The 17324-nt window shown below is 43.0% G+C and overlaps 1 protein-coding gene across 1 annotated transcript; it reads left to right on the top strand.

The window, feature by feature from the left end:
• The first annotated feature begins 609 nt into the window (after nucleotides 1-609).
• LOC149146837 (ATP-dependent Clp protease ATP-binding subunit ClpA homolog CD4B, chloroplastic-like) lies at nucleotides 610-13560 on the top strand. Its single transcript, XM_089441638.1, has 4 exons — nucleotides 610-663; nucleotides 717-1913; nucleotides 13102-13155; nucleotides 13375-13560. Exons 1-4 carry the CDS (start codon nucleotides 610-612, stop codon nucleotides 13558-13560), a joined length of 1491 nt encoding a protein of 496 aa, XP_089297764.1.
• The last annotated feature ends 3764 nt before the right edge of the window (nucleotides 13561-17324 follow it).

Genomic DNA, 17324 nt, shown 5'->3' with positions numbered 1-17324 from the left:
CTCACAGTCAGAAATTTTAATGGCATTCATTTTAATTAAGCGTCACAGGCAGTAGAAAGGCGTGATTCGATTCATAGTATGCTATTCGATTTATGGTGTATATGAATGGTGTGATTCGGTTCATAGTGTAAATATTCGATGCATAGTATGTGATTCACTGTGCGTTGAAATCCATGTTCGTGGGTTGATATAAAAGGTCTCCATGTATTGATTAATTATTGGAATGAAGAATTGAACTGCTGCTGATCCTAAAACGTTTGAGAAGCTGTTAAAATTGCGTTGAAGGTTATGTAACGTTTGCTCTGAAGTTTGCTCCATTGACATATGTCATGAACCATTGTTGAAACGGTCATCATTGCCTCAAAAGTCATCATCGCCTCGTTCGCCTTCTCTGCCATTGCATAGAAAGTAAAAATAGTAGCAAAGGTCTAGCGGGAGAGAATCCCATCGGCCTTCATGGATTTTGCTGCATCCCACATTGCATCAAACATATTGTTATTGCCAAGAACATCGACAAGCAGATTCCAAGCTTAGAGGGATCAGCCCCTGCGGAGACGGCTTTATCAAACATGAATCTTACGGCACCCAGAGGATTTCTCAAGCAATCAAATGCGGGACCCCCCATTGGAGATTAATTCGATATCTGGTAGCAAAACAGCCTGTGTCAGTTCTGAATTAGCAGAATGTTTCGCCTGAAAGAAAATATGGCATGAAAGTTTCGTGGGCGATATGAGATTCATCACAAGCTTCGTTATACTGATGAGTCTTTGGTGGCTACTGCAAAGTTGTCGTATCAATATATCAGTGATCGTTTCCTTCCTGACAAAGCAATTGATCTGATTGATGAGGCTGGTTCTCGAGTGAGATTGAGGCATGCACAGCTTCCTGAGGAGGCCAGAGAGCTTGAAAAAGAACTTAGACAAATAACAAAAGAAAAGAATGAAGCTGTTCGAAGCCAGGACTTTGAAAAGGATGGAGAGCTACGTGACCGGGAGATGGAGTTGAAGGCACAAATTGTTGCTATAACAGAGAAGGGTAAAGAAAAATCAAAAGCTGAGAGTGAGGCAAATGATGAGGGTCCAACAGTGACAGAGGCAGACATTGAACATATTGTATCTTCATGGACAAGTATTCCTGTTGAAAAGGTATCAACTGATGAGTCTGACAGACTTTTGAAGATGGAGGAAACTCTTCATCACCGTGTCATAGGGCAAGATGAAGCTATAAAAGCAATCAGTCGAGCTATTCGTCGAGCACGAGTTGGTTTGAAAAATCCCAACAGGCCAATTGCGAGTTTTATTTTCTCAGGTCCAACTGGTGTTGGCAAATCAGAGCTTGCGAAGGCACTAGCAGCTTATTATTTTGGTTCAGAGGAGGAAATGATACGGTTGGATATGAGTGAATTTATGGAGAGGCATACTGTCTCAAAATTGATTGGTTCACCCCCAGGATATGTTGGTTACAGTGAAGGAGGACAGCTGACTGAAGCTGTGAGAAGGCGACCCTATACAGTGGTCCTTTTTGATGAGATTGAGAAGGCTCATCCTGATGTATTCAATATGATGCTTCAAATTCTAGAAGATGGAAGATTAACTGATAGTAAGGGTAGAACTGTAGATTTCAAGAACACTCTTTTGATTATGACATCTAATGTAGGAAGCAGCGTGATTGAGAAAGGAGGAGCTAGAATTGGGTTCGATCTTGATTATGGGGAAAAGGACAGCAGTTACACAAGGATTAAGAGTCTTGTGAATGAAGAAATGAAACAATATTTTCGGCCTGAGTTCTTGAATCGTTTGGATGAAATCATTGTGTTCAGGCATCTCACAAAGACAGAGGTGAAGAAAATGACCAGACTTGAAGATGCATTAAAGTTACTGAATATCCTAATTCATTCCACTGTCGATGGGATGGTAAAAGTCAACAAAGAAACTCTTTGTGACATTCAGACCTGCCTGCATGATGCACAAGAAAAGATCGATTTTTTGCAGCTTGAATCACAGCTACAGCAAGAAGAGCTACATCAAAATAGACACCATTCTGAACCTGTTTTTGTTCAGAACATTGAGACAACCACCCATCAGCAGCATGTTAATAATGGTACAGTTCATTCAAATAAAGCAGCAGTTGTATATGCAGATGCAGAAACTCAGTCTGCACTTCCCAAGCCCATCATCAGACCTTGGGAACAGCTTGTCCACAACAAGCACAGAACTGGTCTTGGATATGACAAGGACTTGTCCTTTCATATTCCAGACTATGCCAAGCCTATTCAGTTTCAGAGTGCTGGATTCATTCATGACAGTTCACTTGTTCCTCATGACAGTTCACCTCCAGCTGTTTCAGACTCTGCCCCTCTTCTACAGCAACAACAACAGATCGTGAAATGCCAACACTGTGATCGAGTTGGCCATCTGAAAGATCACTGTTTTGATCTTCATCCATGTGAGCACTGTCATAAAACCAGCCATTCTTCACACAGATGCTTCAGAAACAAACCACCTGCAAGAACAAAGATTCATCTTGGATGGATCGCTTCTTGGCAATGGGCATCAACAGCCAAGAAGATATTCCAAACACATGTCAGAACTTGTTCCAGAGTATTGAACAGTCTTGCAGTTGAGATTTCTCCATCTTCTCACCTTGTATCTAACAGGGGGGGAAATGATGGTCATCTACAAGCTTCAAAGTCACATCAAGCGAGCCTGAGCCACAACCTGCCACACCAGTTTCAGAGTTGTAGCCAGAGACAAAGATGCCCATGAACATGACTTCAGTTGGATTGAGAACACTTCCTCTAGCAGAAGACTTCAGCTTCTTGCCAGTTTTGGAAGAGTTCCAGGAATTGCATTAAGCATTCCAGAGTTGTTGGTTATCCTTAAACCATCACAGGTTGAGACTTCCCTTTTCAGGTTGAAGTTTTACCTTTTATGCGGGGTGAGACCTCCCTTTTATGGTTGAAGGTTTCCCTCTTTAAAACAATAGGATCACTTCCTCTAGCAGAAAACTTCAGTTTCTTGCCAGTTTTGGAAGAGTTCTGGGAACTGCACTAAGCGTTCCAATGTTGGTGGTCATCCTTAAACCACCGCCCTTTTTACCAACATTTCATAGAGCACATTTAGCCTAGTGCTGCCATGCATTTTTTGCACATTTTGTATTACAGCTCTCTTCTTGGACTCATACATAACCCTTCGGATTAAGGGGGGGAATGTTGGACACCTAATCCTAAAGGGTTAGTGTGGAAGCCAAAAAGACTAAGCAGTCCAAGGGACCTTGGGATCTGAAACCCAAGAGTCACAACACTGTATTATAAATGTACATCTCATGTTAATAAAAAATGAACTCACATGATTTATCTTTCATATTGTTTGCTGTCCATGTGTGTTTAACATCCACTATTGCCACTGTTTCACTCTAAGTTGCATTTTACATATGGGAAATTCTTTTTTACTCATGTAATTGATATATATGATGTAATTATTATGTTTTTACTTTTATCTAGGGTAGATACATCAATTAAATGGCCTATGTGGCATATAATGAATCATTTTTCTAGAGTGAGGGATGAGTCACTTTGACTACTCTACAGTCCAGCTATCAGTTCAACCTTTCTTGCAATAGCTCCTCCTCTCATGGATTTTACCCCTGAGCCTAGGATGAGTTGGTTTTAGGCCTATATTATGTATTTTCTTAGTCATTTTACAGGTCGGATTCAGAAGGGATGTTATACTAGTGATCAGAGACTATTGTATCAGATTTTGGAAATTTTCAATAGATGAGTTGCAGCTATTTTTCTGGGATACATGTGGTATAAATTTTTAGCATTATTTCTTCTTTGTGATCATTTGTGTGAATGTTTTATCAGTTCATAAACCATTTCATGTTCGTTACATGGTAATTTTCAAGTTGATAGGTAGAATACATGCTTGCTCATGCTTTGTTTTGGGTAATTTATCATACTTTGTCCATTTTTTCTTAGTTTAGGAAGAATACATCTCTTATGCTCTTCCTAACTCCTCATTAGTCTTAAACCATCTCATAAAATCACCTTTTAAGTGTTAACCTTCATACCTACCTTGCCCCTTTGAATGTCTACAATCATATCTCATTTTCCCTGACCTAGTCCCTTTAACCTAAATCACCCATCTTTGTGACTACTCAACCAAAATCAAATCAAACAACCCCATGCACTTTACATCTAGCCTAAAACCCTAATCTATCTAGCCCTCATGGCTGTGATCCCTTGGATAGAGCCCTCTCCGACTTGGTAGGACTAGCTACCAAGCTAAAAGATTGATTTGTGGTTACCTCAATTGGACTCTTCCTTAGCCTTGGAGATCTGGAGGAGTGATAATAGAGGTATTTCTTTGCCTTATGTAAACATTGGAGTGATTTGATGCATCGAATGGTGTGTTTCCTGAAGGCGTTGTGGCTAGTGCATTAAATCCAAAGATGTTGTGGCCGGAGGTGTGCTACCTAGAGGTGTTGTGGTGCGGTGAGTGTGGAAATCCTTGGCACCATTGTGACTATGACATGACCTTGACATGGATTACCTCCTTCCCCTCCTATGTGAATAGTACTATGGGCACTATGCTTTCACATTTCTATATTGGGCACTACTTTTCATAAGGAAACTATTTACATCCCTCAACATATTCTTTTTGGATTTGTTATAATGTTGGAATCTTGGAACAGTCAGAAAAGTTGTCATATAGTTCTTTGTTGAACAATTTGTGACCAGTATTTTTCTCCCCGTATAACTCCTCTATATATCATATTATTCCATCCATATATATATCTAACAATCCATTGTATTTTCCATCCATACATCCTCTCGACATATGGTATACATTGTGGTGAACCTGATGTTGCGTTGACTGTGGTGTAGTATGTATAGGCGGTATAACTCGCATTGAATGGTGGTATTACGTTGAGCCATATATAACACCTCCCTGCTAACAATTATATATATGACACCTTTGTTATATAAGTCTTCCATATATCATATATCACCTCTATTGGGCATGGAATATCCCCCCCCCCCCCCCCCCCCTCCCTAGCATGTTTTGGGGCTCAAAGCCCAAGTTTTGAGGAATATTATTGTAAAGCTCCACAAATTGCAGGCGCGAATTGTATGATAGAATCATAGGGCTTTTTGCCCTAAGTTTTGAATGTAGTGTCATCCTACCCATGGTCCGCGGACCATGGGATTATATAAATAGAGCGAGGCTCTAAGTTGTAAAGTCATGGAAGGAATCAATGGAATGAATGAATGGAGTCTGAAGGTAGCGAAGTGTAGTGGAAACGTCTAAGTGTCTTGGGTCGTAGTAGTAGGAAGAGGCTCTGCAGCTGAGTGCGCAGAGGTCTAGTAGAGTCTGCAGCTGAGTGTGTGAACCCCTACAGTTGAGTGCGCAGGGTAGAGTCAAGTCTGTAACCAAAGGAATAGAATAATAAAGAGAAGTTCTATTACCAATTCTGTGTATCTGTTCTAATTTATTACATGTTTGATGTTACTTGCAATTATATTGTTTATTTGTTTCATGCACTTGTATTATGAATATTGTTAACTGAAAGTGTACAAATAAGTTAAGTAAATCAACTAATATTGGACTATGAGTAGGAACTTGGGTAATAACATTGTTCGCCCCTGGAATAGGGCTGCGGAAGGCAGCACCTCAGGCTACGAGGTACGAGTAAGTGCGCGTAGTGACGTGCGTTTTGGATCGAATCGCGGACCACTTGAAATCATTAGACATCCCCAGGGTGTGGAAACCTGGTTCTAGCACCCTCCCATACTACTTTGGGTGAGACCTCAGTCCGCTCTCTATGGACTGTTGTCGAAAGGGCCAATAGTGCTGGGATTTGTTTGGCTAAATCACTTCTAAACCTGGGTCAGGCCCCACTAAGCCAAAAAATGGTTCCGTTGCCAGGACCGGGATCTACATAAGGGATGTCTAATGTCGTGCCACTGGAATTTGACAAAGAAAGAAATTGAAAGTGGCTGGACAGAAAAATTCACAAGTTCGCGGCACAGGAAAATAGGAATCAGCGAGTATCAAAGGAATAGTGGTTAGAGCACTACGTGTATACGGAAATCCACGAGATTTTCTTTGCATCCTTCCCCTCTGAGTTGTATGAGTGGATCGTGAAGCTAGCAGACAGTCAAGGGAGGTGTAGGCTCGACAAAACAATTGTGTGGACTCCGGAATTGGTGCACAGACTAGAAGCCTTGGAAGATAATATTGTGCGTGCTGTGGACCATTGGATTGATCGGATTATAGGAGGGTTAATCACCAATTTCATGGTAGACACATCAGTCAGCTATAGTGAGGTGGAACGACGTTTCCTTAAAGGACCGCGAGGTAATTACATTAAATCTTTGAATACCTGGATTAAAATGCTACTGTACAAAAAGTAGGTTAGCGAATAAATTAATGTTTGGGACTACGTGAAGTGGGAAGATCTACAGAAATAGAAGTAGCAAAGAATTAAAGACTAGTCCCTTGATTATGCCCTCGCGAGAGAGCGAGTAGGAGCTCACGAAAGTTTCTCTGAGAAGCGTGATCAGTCTGATAAGGCAGCGAATTTTGCACATACAACCCCCACCTACACCGCCACCAGTTTCACCGTCATCACCTCCATCTCCACCCACACCACCTCCACCACCCACCCAGTTCAGTATGGTGTGTGCAATAAAATTACCGGTATTCAAAGGAGTAGGAAACGAAGATCCGGACTAGTTTTGGTTTGTTGTAAAAGCGGTATGGGAAGTGCAAGGGGTTACGGATGACAACATAAAGAGGGAAACATTGGTAAGCACGTTGCAGGACCGTGCACTAACGTGGTAAATTAAACACTCTAATGACAACCCAAATGAAGGTATCGCAAAAATCCAAGCCACACTGAACAAGGAGTTTAGCAGGCCAAAATTGGAGATGCAGTCAATTATTGGGTTTAAGGAGATTGTGATGCTTCCAGGCGAGACTCCCTGGGAACTGGATCAGAGGTTGAAGGGAATGATTCATGAAGCCAACATGACCTTGATGGATGCACAGCACCACGCATGGTTTGTAGCATCCCTAATGCCGCATTTGAGGATGGCACTGTCGCAGCAGAAGTTATCCACCTAGGCTGAAGCATTGGAGATTGCAATGAGACTGCACGAAACCCCTATACAAGATCCTGGCCTAGGATTTCAACAAATCCACATGCAATTCAAAAATTTATGCCTGGAAATGTAGAGTTTAAAACAAGACAAAACAACTTGCCCAGAGGTGCACGAGGAGGTATGGTGCATCAAATGCAAGGGATAGGGACATGAAAAACATCACTGTCCAGTCTTCGCGAACTATTTGGCAGCAGGAGGGATGATGCCATTAAATCTGGAGGCACAAGTAGGGTCGAGTGCGGTGCCTGCATTATGGTGGGCAATCTGTTAGATAGGAGGAAAACATGCTACACACAATTATAACCTATTGCAGAAGTATACACAGACATCCCAACAATTGTTTTGTAATTTCTCCGGGTTGGTAGGTCATGACGAGCACACCTGCAGAAGTTATGAGCTAATGACGGATCGAACCCCTACCTACAGGGTGCAGACTGAAACACGAGCCCTCGATCAAAATACAAGACTGGCGCGCAATGGCTTTCAGGGGCGCAGCCGAGGTCAAGGTGGAATGGGCCAAGTAAGAGGTCACAGACAGTTGATTTGTTACAATTGCGGAGGGTCGGGACACTATGCCCGCAATTGTACAAATCCAACAAGAGCGTCATGTTTATATTGTACTCAGTTTGACCATGAGACAGAGGATTTCCCTACCCTGATAGCGAGGTTACGTGATAAGGGAATAATCTAGCCTCCCCCAACTCAGAATCTACAAATGATGAGGGCTAAGCCACGCGAAGAGGATCTGAATGTGAACATCGTGCTTTGGAGCAGTATCACAACAGGGGATGACAAAGGTAAGCAGCCTGAAGAAAGTGTGTGGGTTCGCAAGGCTCCTACAAAGGAACCTGAATTTGATTTGGAACGCACGAAGGAGACATTCATGGAAGCTAAGAAGAGCTTCACAGAGGCCTCCACTTTAGGTAGTAAGGATCAACTAGAACCGAAGATGGATCCTTCAATTCTCACTACCTTTCTGGAGACATGTATGAAGTTGTTGTGTGACAACAGGGTTGTGAAAGGACTGCAGGAACTTATCAGTATGTGTGTTGGGTCAGGAGAGCCATGCTAGTACAAAATCTCAGGAAACATATATCACAAAGAGGAAGGGAAATGAGGTTGATTGTGCAAATCGGAGAGTATGTGAGGGATCAAGTAATTCTGGATCTAGGATCGGACATGAATGTACTGCCAAAGTAGACATGGGAATGCATGGGTAGGCCCGCGTTGTAGTGGTCTCCTATTCAATTGCGAATGGTGAACCAACATAATATCTTACCCATGGAAATATTGCAAGGAGTAACAGTCGATATTGAAGGCGCGAGCGCACTGGTGGATTTCGAAGTGATAGAAATTTCTGATGATAAAAATCCCCATCCTGTCCCACTGATATGAATGGAGTCATAAACCTTAAGAAGCGCAAAATGATTTTGAGAAAATTTCACTAAGCATAGTAGTACTGCTAGATCCTACCGAAGGAGTGCGATACACTGAACCGGTGCGCGACGATGATAGTGAGGACGATCTTGATTGTATCAACAAGAAAACTACACGAGAGTAGGACTGGGTGAATTCGATAGCAAACGGTGGAATTTCATGTGAGCATGACAGCTCCTGCACTTCGGATTCGGACGAGGAAGTAGAACAATGGCAGAACCGGTTACACGAGGTAACCACGCTAAATTGCAACATGATGATAAGGTCATTACACTGTGTAGCAACAGAGGCAAGGGATCTGCCCATGTATGATGGATTGACATCAGTGGAGGAATTCCTAAACAAATTTGAAAGTGAAGTACCAGAACAACAGTGGTTCGATGCTCTAAAATGGGCACTGTGCGCTACACCCGCAAGGTGGTGGGGTATGCACCAACAGAGTTTCGAGGATTGGTGCGACTACAAAAGGGTGACGCTTACATGATTTGGAAAACCTCAGATATGGATGAAAGCAAGTTTTAAGGGGCGAAACAAATTTCATGCCCACCTTTCGAGATGGATACAAGTATATGGTACGTAGCCCGCACTAACACACACTACTCTCCTAATAGAAAACATGAATAAAACGTAGAAGTAGAGAAGACGAAGCACACCAAGGATTATCAGCGGGGAAGCCTTTAATAAGGCATGTGAAGTGCTAAATAGGGTCCACCATGTGAAATGCACTGACTGGGACCTGCACATACCAGCAATTCGATGGGCTTATAGGACCATGTGCAAGACTATGACTGCGAGAAAAATTCCAAAGCCACAATATGAAGCGGGGGTTGTAATCTCGAAGGAGCATGCAAATCCAAGTCCACACGTAATAGCAACCATAGATTCGACCATGCGCGAAGCCATAAATGAATAAATCACACAACTGCGTGAAGCAAAACATATAAGACTTTAGAAAGAAATTCGACGGGGAAACTTTAGACTTTGCGAACTGGAAAAGGACCGGGTACGGTTAAGGAAGAAAGGTGTTTTACTGGACGCAAAGGTCACATGGCTAGAAAACGAAATAAAGGGAGCATTTCTCGTCAACAGACTAAGGATAACAAGGCAAGGTGCATACGATCATTCTAACGAATTAGAGGACTATCATCGAGAATTGGTTAGTCTGCTGCCATGGCTAGGACCGCATATCACCAAATGTAGTAACCAGGGAAGCGCATTGCAAATAGTAGAGCATGTGGCACCAATTGCCACAATGATAGATGAGGATTTTCTGCATACCATGTTGGAGGGCGGGATGGAGCCCTGCACAGGTGGTGCGACCACCTGACTAGCCATAGGAAGGATAGTCTTAGCGCTTCAGGCAGTTGAAAGGGAGCACAGGACTATAAATTATTCTACCTGGGAGCTGCGTTCTCTGAAAGGTGCACGCAGGAGTAGAATGTCACAGGGTTCTCAACTGCGAATGGAGGGCTGCGCTGCCATGCGGGTTGACTGGGAAGTGACCATTGGTGTCATTGTTCATGATGGGATATCTTATTTGAGGCCAAATGGAGCAGGTGGAAGGCATTTAAGAAATAATGAGCACGCTGGTTACTACATCTCGTGATATCACAAGCTGGATCCCTTTGAGATTATATTAATAATGAAATAAGAGCAATCTTACAACCAAAGTCTTGATGCCACAAGCCTCTCAAAGGGATCTAGCCAACATGTTCTTCAAGCATTCACTCTTTGAAGATGGATCTCCCAACCTACAAAATTCTCTCTCACTCATAAATTTTACACAAAGTTAAGGGCACTTCACAACCTTCCACGAGCTATCAACAATCCCACATCTATCACACTCACACTAGCTATTTTCAAACTCACAAAGACTAACAGCACTTCTCAATCCAAGAATTTACCAACTAGCCAACTATCCAACTAGCAGAGCATAGCAATGGTAAGAGTTTAAATAGGAGAAGGAGTCTCCATGAAAGGTGGAAGAGTGAGCTTATCTCCAAGGAAGGTAGCACAAATGATGAAACTACCACACCAGAGGAGGAAAGGCGACACAAACTATGCCAACAACCAAGTCTGGAGTCATCCAAAAGGTCGACTGTTGGAACAAATTCGCCCAATATGGATCATCACGAGTGCATAACTGAGCTTTAGTGCTGACATCACTAGTGAGCAATGTAGCTAGTCAGATCATTGCTAAATATAATAAGTAACCTCGCGCTGGAGCATGAAATCGGACCATCGCAGGAATCAGATGTGCTTCCGCGCTGAAAGTGTGGCTGGACTGTTTATAAGTGCCATTCAGCACGTGTATTAAGTCCATAGTCGTGATGAGGCAGATAACTTAGGAAAAGTGGGTCATTTGGCAGCACAAGAGAGCTTTTTTTCAATATGAGCATGTTTGAATTGGACACATGACACAGTAGAAATATTGGGATGAAGGCAGTGACAAATTACTATGTAACAGATGCCCCCTAAAGTATGAAGCCCGAGAGAATGGGAGGGTGAAATTCTTTATGAAACTGACTGAGCCGGAACACCATCTGGAAGAACCTGTACGCAAATACAACTGATATCTCTGATAGTGAAATACATGTAGTCTAGGCATGGGCGTAGCCATCCAAAAGACATACGAATGAGGTATGTGGTATGGATGCAGCCATCTAGCTAATAAGAGCATGATAATGACAAAGGTATGGTCGCAACCATCCATGAAGACTCAAGTATGGTCACAACCATCCATCAATGAGTCATGTAATCACAAACCAATCCACACAGCCCAAACATGTGTAATCTGAGTTCGGGGTCTTGAACCCAACTGGTTGTAGTACAAATTCTAACATCCGAATAGATGCATTGAGGTCGAGCATGATAGAAAATCGCTTGATTACCGGTTAATGATAAAAACCGTTAACAAGCGCGAGAGAAACCACCAATAATGCCAATGGCTCTCGAGTCTCAAGGTACTGTCTAGCACAATCCACGAAGTGTGAAGAAGGAGCTGAAGTAGAACACTCGTGGAATCACCCAATCGATGACCAATGATGAAAGTCGACCGTCAGGTGCTAAGAACTTTCCATTGAGGCATGCAAGCTCTAAGGTACCAAAGGGGATCTCTAGATCAATCTCATGGATAATGAGCTAATGTCAATAGGAGACGACCCGTCGCAGGAGGGCCATAATGTTTCCCCCATCAACGACATGAGATAAGGAACAAGTGGTAGATGGTGAAACAGAGTATCAGAGGAGGAGGCAAGGATGTAAACTGCAAAAGGATTATACTCTTGAACATATCAACGACACGACTCCGGAGGGTGGTAGCATATAGGGACCAAGGGATCAGAGGCTCGATGGAGACAGTGTGAATTGGATGGAATGAGGCTAAATGGCAACCCAAACCCGTAGAATGCCAAATGACGATGTCTGGATGTCCCAACCCGACAAGAAGAAAAAGTGTCGATGTTCAAGAGTGACTAGCTGACAATGATGATTTCCAAATTTTCCCCCACCATTACTGGCGAGTACCCCAATTATTTTGGAAAACAAGCTTGAAGGGGATAGCATATGCTTGTAATATAAGTTCGACCGTCGATCGAATCCAACCTAGTAGTAGTTTAATGAGCCCTAGGGAGGAGAAGATCAAGTCTCGTCATGGTGACGAGTGCAATGTCGTCAGGGTTTAACAAGTCTGACATAGGTAAAACTCGGAGTCTTTTTCATGTTTAGAGAGTTTGAAAAAGACACAGAAAAGAAAACTCCAGGGGGGTCCTTTTTCATAGATTTGTGTCTCTCGAGCCCGAAAAAGTATAAAATGATACTCGAAAGAATCACTTGACCATTACGATCAATAAGTACTTTTCGTGATTAGTGACTTCGACCTGAAAAAGTATAAAAGTGATCGAAATCACGTTGTTTCGTAACTAGCAACGAACCCGAAATGACAAAGGCCTGGCAATCTTTTCGTGTTTACACGATCGAAAAAGAGCTTAAATTCGACCATCCCTTATTTCTTTTAACGAGTCAAAAGGAATAACTTGCCTATCTTTTCATCTTTTAAGTCAAAAAATAACATTAAAGAAAACTTTATGGACCAAGTGTACATGAAGCATGACATAACTCCACTATCTATAGCTCTGCACAAAACACGTCAAACGTAAACCCATTCGACATAAAATGAACAATATATGTGAAAACATAGTCAAAAAACCAAAATTTTAACTAACCATGTGATAAAAATGAGAAAAACCCACATTTTTTAAAAAATATAATTTTTTAATTTTCAAAAATTACTATAAAAGCGGGGGGGGGTAATCCATTTATTTTTACCATTTGCAGTGTTCATTTCACCTTGGAGCATTTTGGAGCACCAACTTGAGCAAGGTTGGCGAGCTGATTTTGGCCTCATTCATCCACGGTTCATCCTGAAACTTCTACCAGGTAAGTAGGCTTCTTCCTGTGCTTCATTTCAATATCTTTTTTATGCATTCTGGCGTTAGACATGTAAGTTTAGACGGATTTTTGAGTCGGAGTCCACCGCTCGGTCATCACGGGTATGCCGCTCCGGTCCACGATGACTGAGTGCGCTTTACACATAACACTTTCCGATCATCGTGAGAATATGATGTACTTCCGCAATGACCACGAGAAAATTGAACTGTCAACTTCGCGCCATCACGACTCTTTTAAAAACAGTCGTGATGATTTTTTTGTGCAAATTATGAGTTGAAATTTGTAAACGAAGTTCTAATTAATTTTTTCTCATCATGCAGGTCCTAATGGCATTTGTTTGGCAGGAACGAACGCACGATGATAATGATGGGTGCCGAACTTCTTTACGTGGATGCGCATTGCTAAAATTCATCCTTACTTTGCACCTTTGGGCCCAACCTGATTTGCTAGAGCTACTGATTCGTGCCTGGAATCCGACAGATGGGAAATTCATAATCCGAGGCTGAGACATTGAGTTCGATGCCACAGACGTATATTTCCTAACTGGGTTGTCTCGTCATGGTGAGAGGCCAATTCTAGAGGGGCAGCGACTCGAGGGAAACCCTCTAGAGATGTTGATGGCACGAGTGTGCCCACGGGCACGCAAAATGAAAAGCGGGAAGGTGGAAATCCCGACGGTGGAAGACGTGGTTCTTCATGCAATGCTATTTATGGTGATGCGGGCAGCGGGCTCCCAAGCCCAACACGAGGCATCGAAGACCCATCTCCAGTTGGCTCTCGAATGTCTCAATCCGACCATGTTCAATTGGGCAGAAATAATGACAGCTAATATGAAGAGACAACTTACCAACTGCCATCGAGGAGAGACAAAACAGTTTGGCTACGGGTCCATCTTAGTTCCACTCATGCTAAAGCGGGTGCCGACGCCACAGTTGCAGGACATGGATTTGGATTTTCCCAGACCACGGGATACCAGGATCACACAGTGGGCACATGTTATGCCACGAGGAGGTGGCAGACAACCAGTGTCAAGGGGGACACTGTTCTGTGAGTGGCTGGAGCGCCAAACGATCTTCATCGAGGACTGGCCATATGCTAGCATGGACTTTCGCGGAGACCCTGACATGCAGCTACCCACTGGCGAGCAATGGGATGATGGTGGTAAGACCCTTGATCACATTGTTTTTTGTATTTTATTTTTATGATGTTTTTAGATTTTTCATGCATATGTCCTAATGACGTACTCTATGTATTTGCAGATGTGGGACCGGTGAGACCTATAGGGCTGGTCCCAGAGGCACAGAGGAATCCACAGGGCGTCGGAGCATTGGCCTTGGCTCCCCCAGCTGATGATTCAGTCGAGACAGTGGCCCGAAATCTTGAGGGCCTAATGGCAGGGATCCCTGATTACATGGGGGTCAAAGAGGTCCCCATAGAGTTCAAGATCCACACAGTAGGAGTGATACCCAGGGTGCACTGCCTGCTGAGGCAAGTGGCATTGGCAGTGGTGTTCTATAGGGAGCATAATCCACTGCAGTAGACACCTAGGTTTTATTTCCTGCTGATTTTTTGAGAGACATGTGTCTCATATGTACGGAGAACACAGACTCTATTTGGACATATACACTTGTTTTTTGAGTGCCTCGGTGCACCACACGAGATATATATATACATATTCCTATGGTTCATTATTGTGTTTTGCATGCTTCTTATATGCTATTTTGATTACATGTTATGCAAATTTCTGTCTAATACATGGTTTGCCAATGCATCAATTAACGTGTTTAATCTTCATGGAATGTGTTGATATGTGATAAAATCAAAATTCCTTTCTAACAATTTAACATGTAAATACAACCTTAGAATCCGAAGGTCTCTGACGGAATAACGCCCATTAAGCTGGTGGACGACAAGCTGAGAATCCAGATTCACAACCAATGCACGAATATTGAGATTGATAGCCTCGGTCAGTAACTCAATAACAACACTATATTCAGCGACATTATTTGTGGTACAACCTAGACAAACACCCTGAAGGTCTACTAACTCACCGTAAGGATCATAGATCACCTATGCTGTAGAAGAAAGGTTGCGGGTACTGTGGTAGGCACCATCAGCGAAACCGACGTAAGGTGTACCAGACATCTGCACAAGAAGCAAAAGACACAATAAGTGGCAATTATGCCTACACACCAACCCAATCATGAAAACACACACACAACACACCTGCTAAAAACACACGTATGTACAAATTAGAGTGCATGGAGTTCAAGCATAATATTTTTTCAGATAAAGCCCATTTCGAGGCTTATCTAGAGGGTTCCCTTCATAATCAATCAGCTCATAGGCCCCTTTTTGCAAAACTCGCTTTACAATATAAGGCCCATGCCACATGGGCTTGAATTTGCCTACCCCCAGCTTATCATTTGCTTGATCATAGAGCAGGAATAAATCTCCTTCAACGAAAGAACGAGGATGACAATATTATCGAAGTGATTTTTCACTCTCTTCTTCTGTGCTTCAATAGCTAGAGAGGCTAGTCGACGAGTCTTTTCCAGCCGCTCTAGGTAGAGAAGGCGTTCTTCTACCAAAGTAGTGTTGGGGAGTAATTCGACGGGTAATTTCAAAGAAAGGATCTCACATTCAATCGGAAGGGTATCCTCCAGCCCGTAAACCAATTCAAATGGGGTGAACCCGGTGGCATCCTTCATAAAGGTTCGATAAGACCATAAGGCGAAGAACAACATCAAGTGCCAGTTGGACTTGTGCATGCTAATGGTACATTGAAGCATCATAACTAGAACCTTGTTGACGGCTTCTACTTGGCCATTGGCCTGAGGATAGTATGTGTCAAGCTATCATGCCACAAGCCTAGTTGGGTTGTTAACTCAGTCATCATATGATTATGGAAATGCTTACCGTGATCAGTGATGATAGCCTAAGGGACTCCGAACCGTGAGATAACATGAATAAATAAAAATTGTGCTGCTGTGTGACGTCTTTAGATAGTGTAGGCATTGCCTCGGCCCATTTTGTGAAATAATCAACAGAAACGATGATATACCCATGCCCCCCGGCCAAGCGAGGGTTGCGGGTCATATAATCAATGCCCCATTTGGCAAAAGGGCCGATGGTAATGACAAGGTGCAATGGAGCGGGAGGCATGTGCATCTCTCGTTGGTAGATTTGGCACTCATGACAAGAGCGGACGACAAGAATGGAATCCTTGAAGATGGAGGACCAAAAGTAACCAGCACAGAGGATCTTCTGAGTAGTAGCATACTCAAACATGTGACCACCACAGGTGCCAAAATGGCAATCATTTAGAACTTGTTCAACTTCCTTGAATGTTAAGCATCGGCGGAGAACAGAGTCGGTGTCGAGATGGTACAGGGTGTCCCCAATAATACGATAGGGTTGAGACTAATGGCGAATATGTCGCTGAGCATCCTTAGACACATCGAGACAAAAAGAGGACGTCTGAAGATAGACAATGATATCCCCGTACCAGGGATCGAGGGTGCTAATTAAGAACAGAGTGTCATCCGGAATATGGGCCTCTAACTGATAGGGCACAGTGAGAGATGGTAGAGAGAAAAGCAACTCAGTAGAGACGAGGGATTTCTTAGACTTGGCAGTGGTGAATTCCAAGTCGAACTCTTGGAGGATGTCAATCCACTTTGAGTATTTTCCCCCCAGTAACTGACGTGACAGGATGTACATCATCGGGTTGCAATCAGAAACCACCGTCGTGGTGCGCAATAAGATATGGCGGAAGCATTGGACGACACAAACGATGGCCAATGCTAATTTCTCGACATAGGCATATCGAGTTTTTGTATCTAGTAAATTGCGACTGAGATAGTAAACAACATGCTCAGTGTCATCGTCATCATCTTGAACTAGAACCATGCCAATAGTGGTATCAATAGCAGCCAAATACAGAGTGTAGTCACGATGATAATCAGGAGGATGCAACAACGGAGCAGAAACAATGAGAACCTTGAGGCGCTCGAATGACTCTTGGGTAGCGGCATCCCAAATAAAAGGGGTATCCTGCTTCAATAAATCACCGTAAAAAATTCACTTTACCCTGCAAACTCTACAATTGCTACAAAGAAGCAGGGGGAGGGAGATTCAGGATGGCTTTGACTTTAAGGGGATATAAACAGATACCCTCTCAGGAGACGATGAACCCGAGAAGTCTGCCTGACTCAACATAAAAGATACACTTATGTGGATTAAGCCGGATTTGATACTGTCGATAGCG

This window comes from Pinus tabuliformis, chromosome 9 (genome assembly GCF_031772625.1).
Source record: "Pinus tabuliformis cultivar Carrire ecotype Pingquan chromosome 9, CPIR1, whole genome shotgun sequence".
NCBI lineage: Eukaryota > Viridiplantae > Streptophyta > Pinopsida > Pinales > Pinaceae > Pinus > Pinus tabuliformis.
The sequence above is the reverse complement of the archived record's forward strand: the minus strand, read 5'-3'. Positions and strand labels throughout refer to the sequence as shown.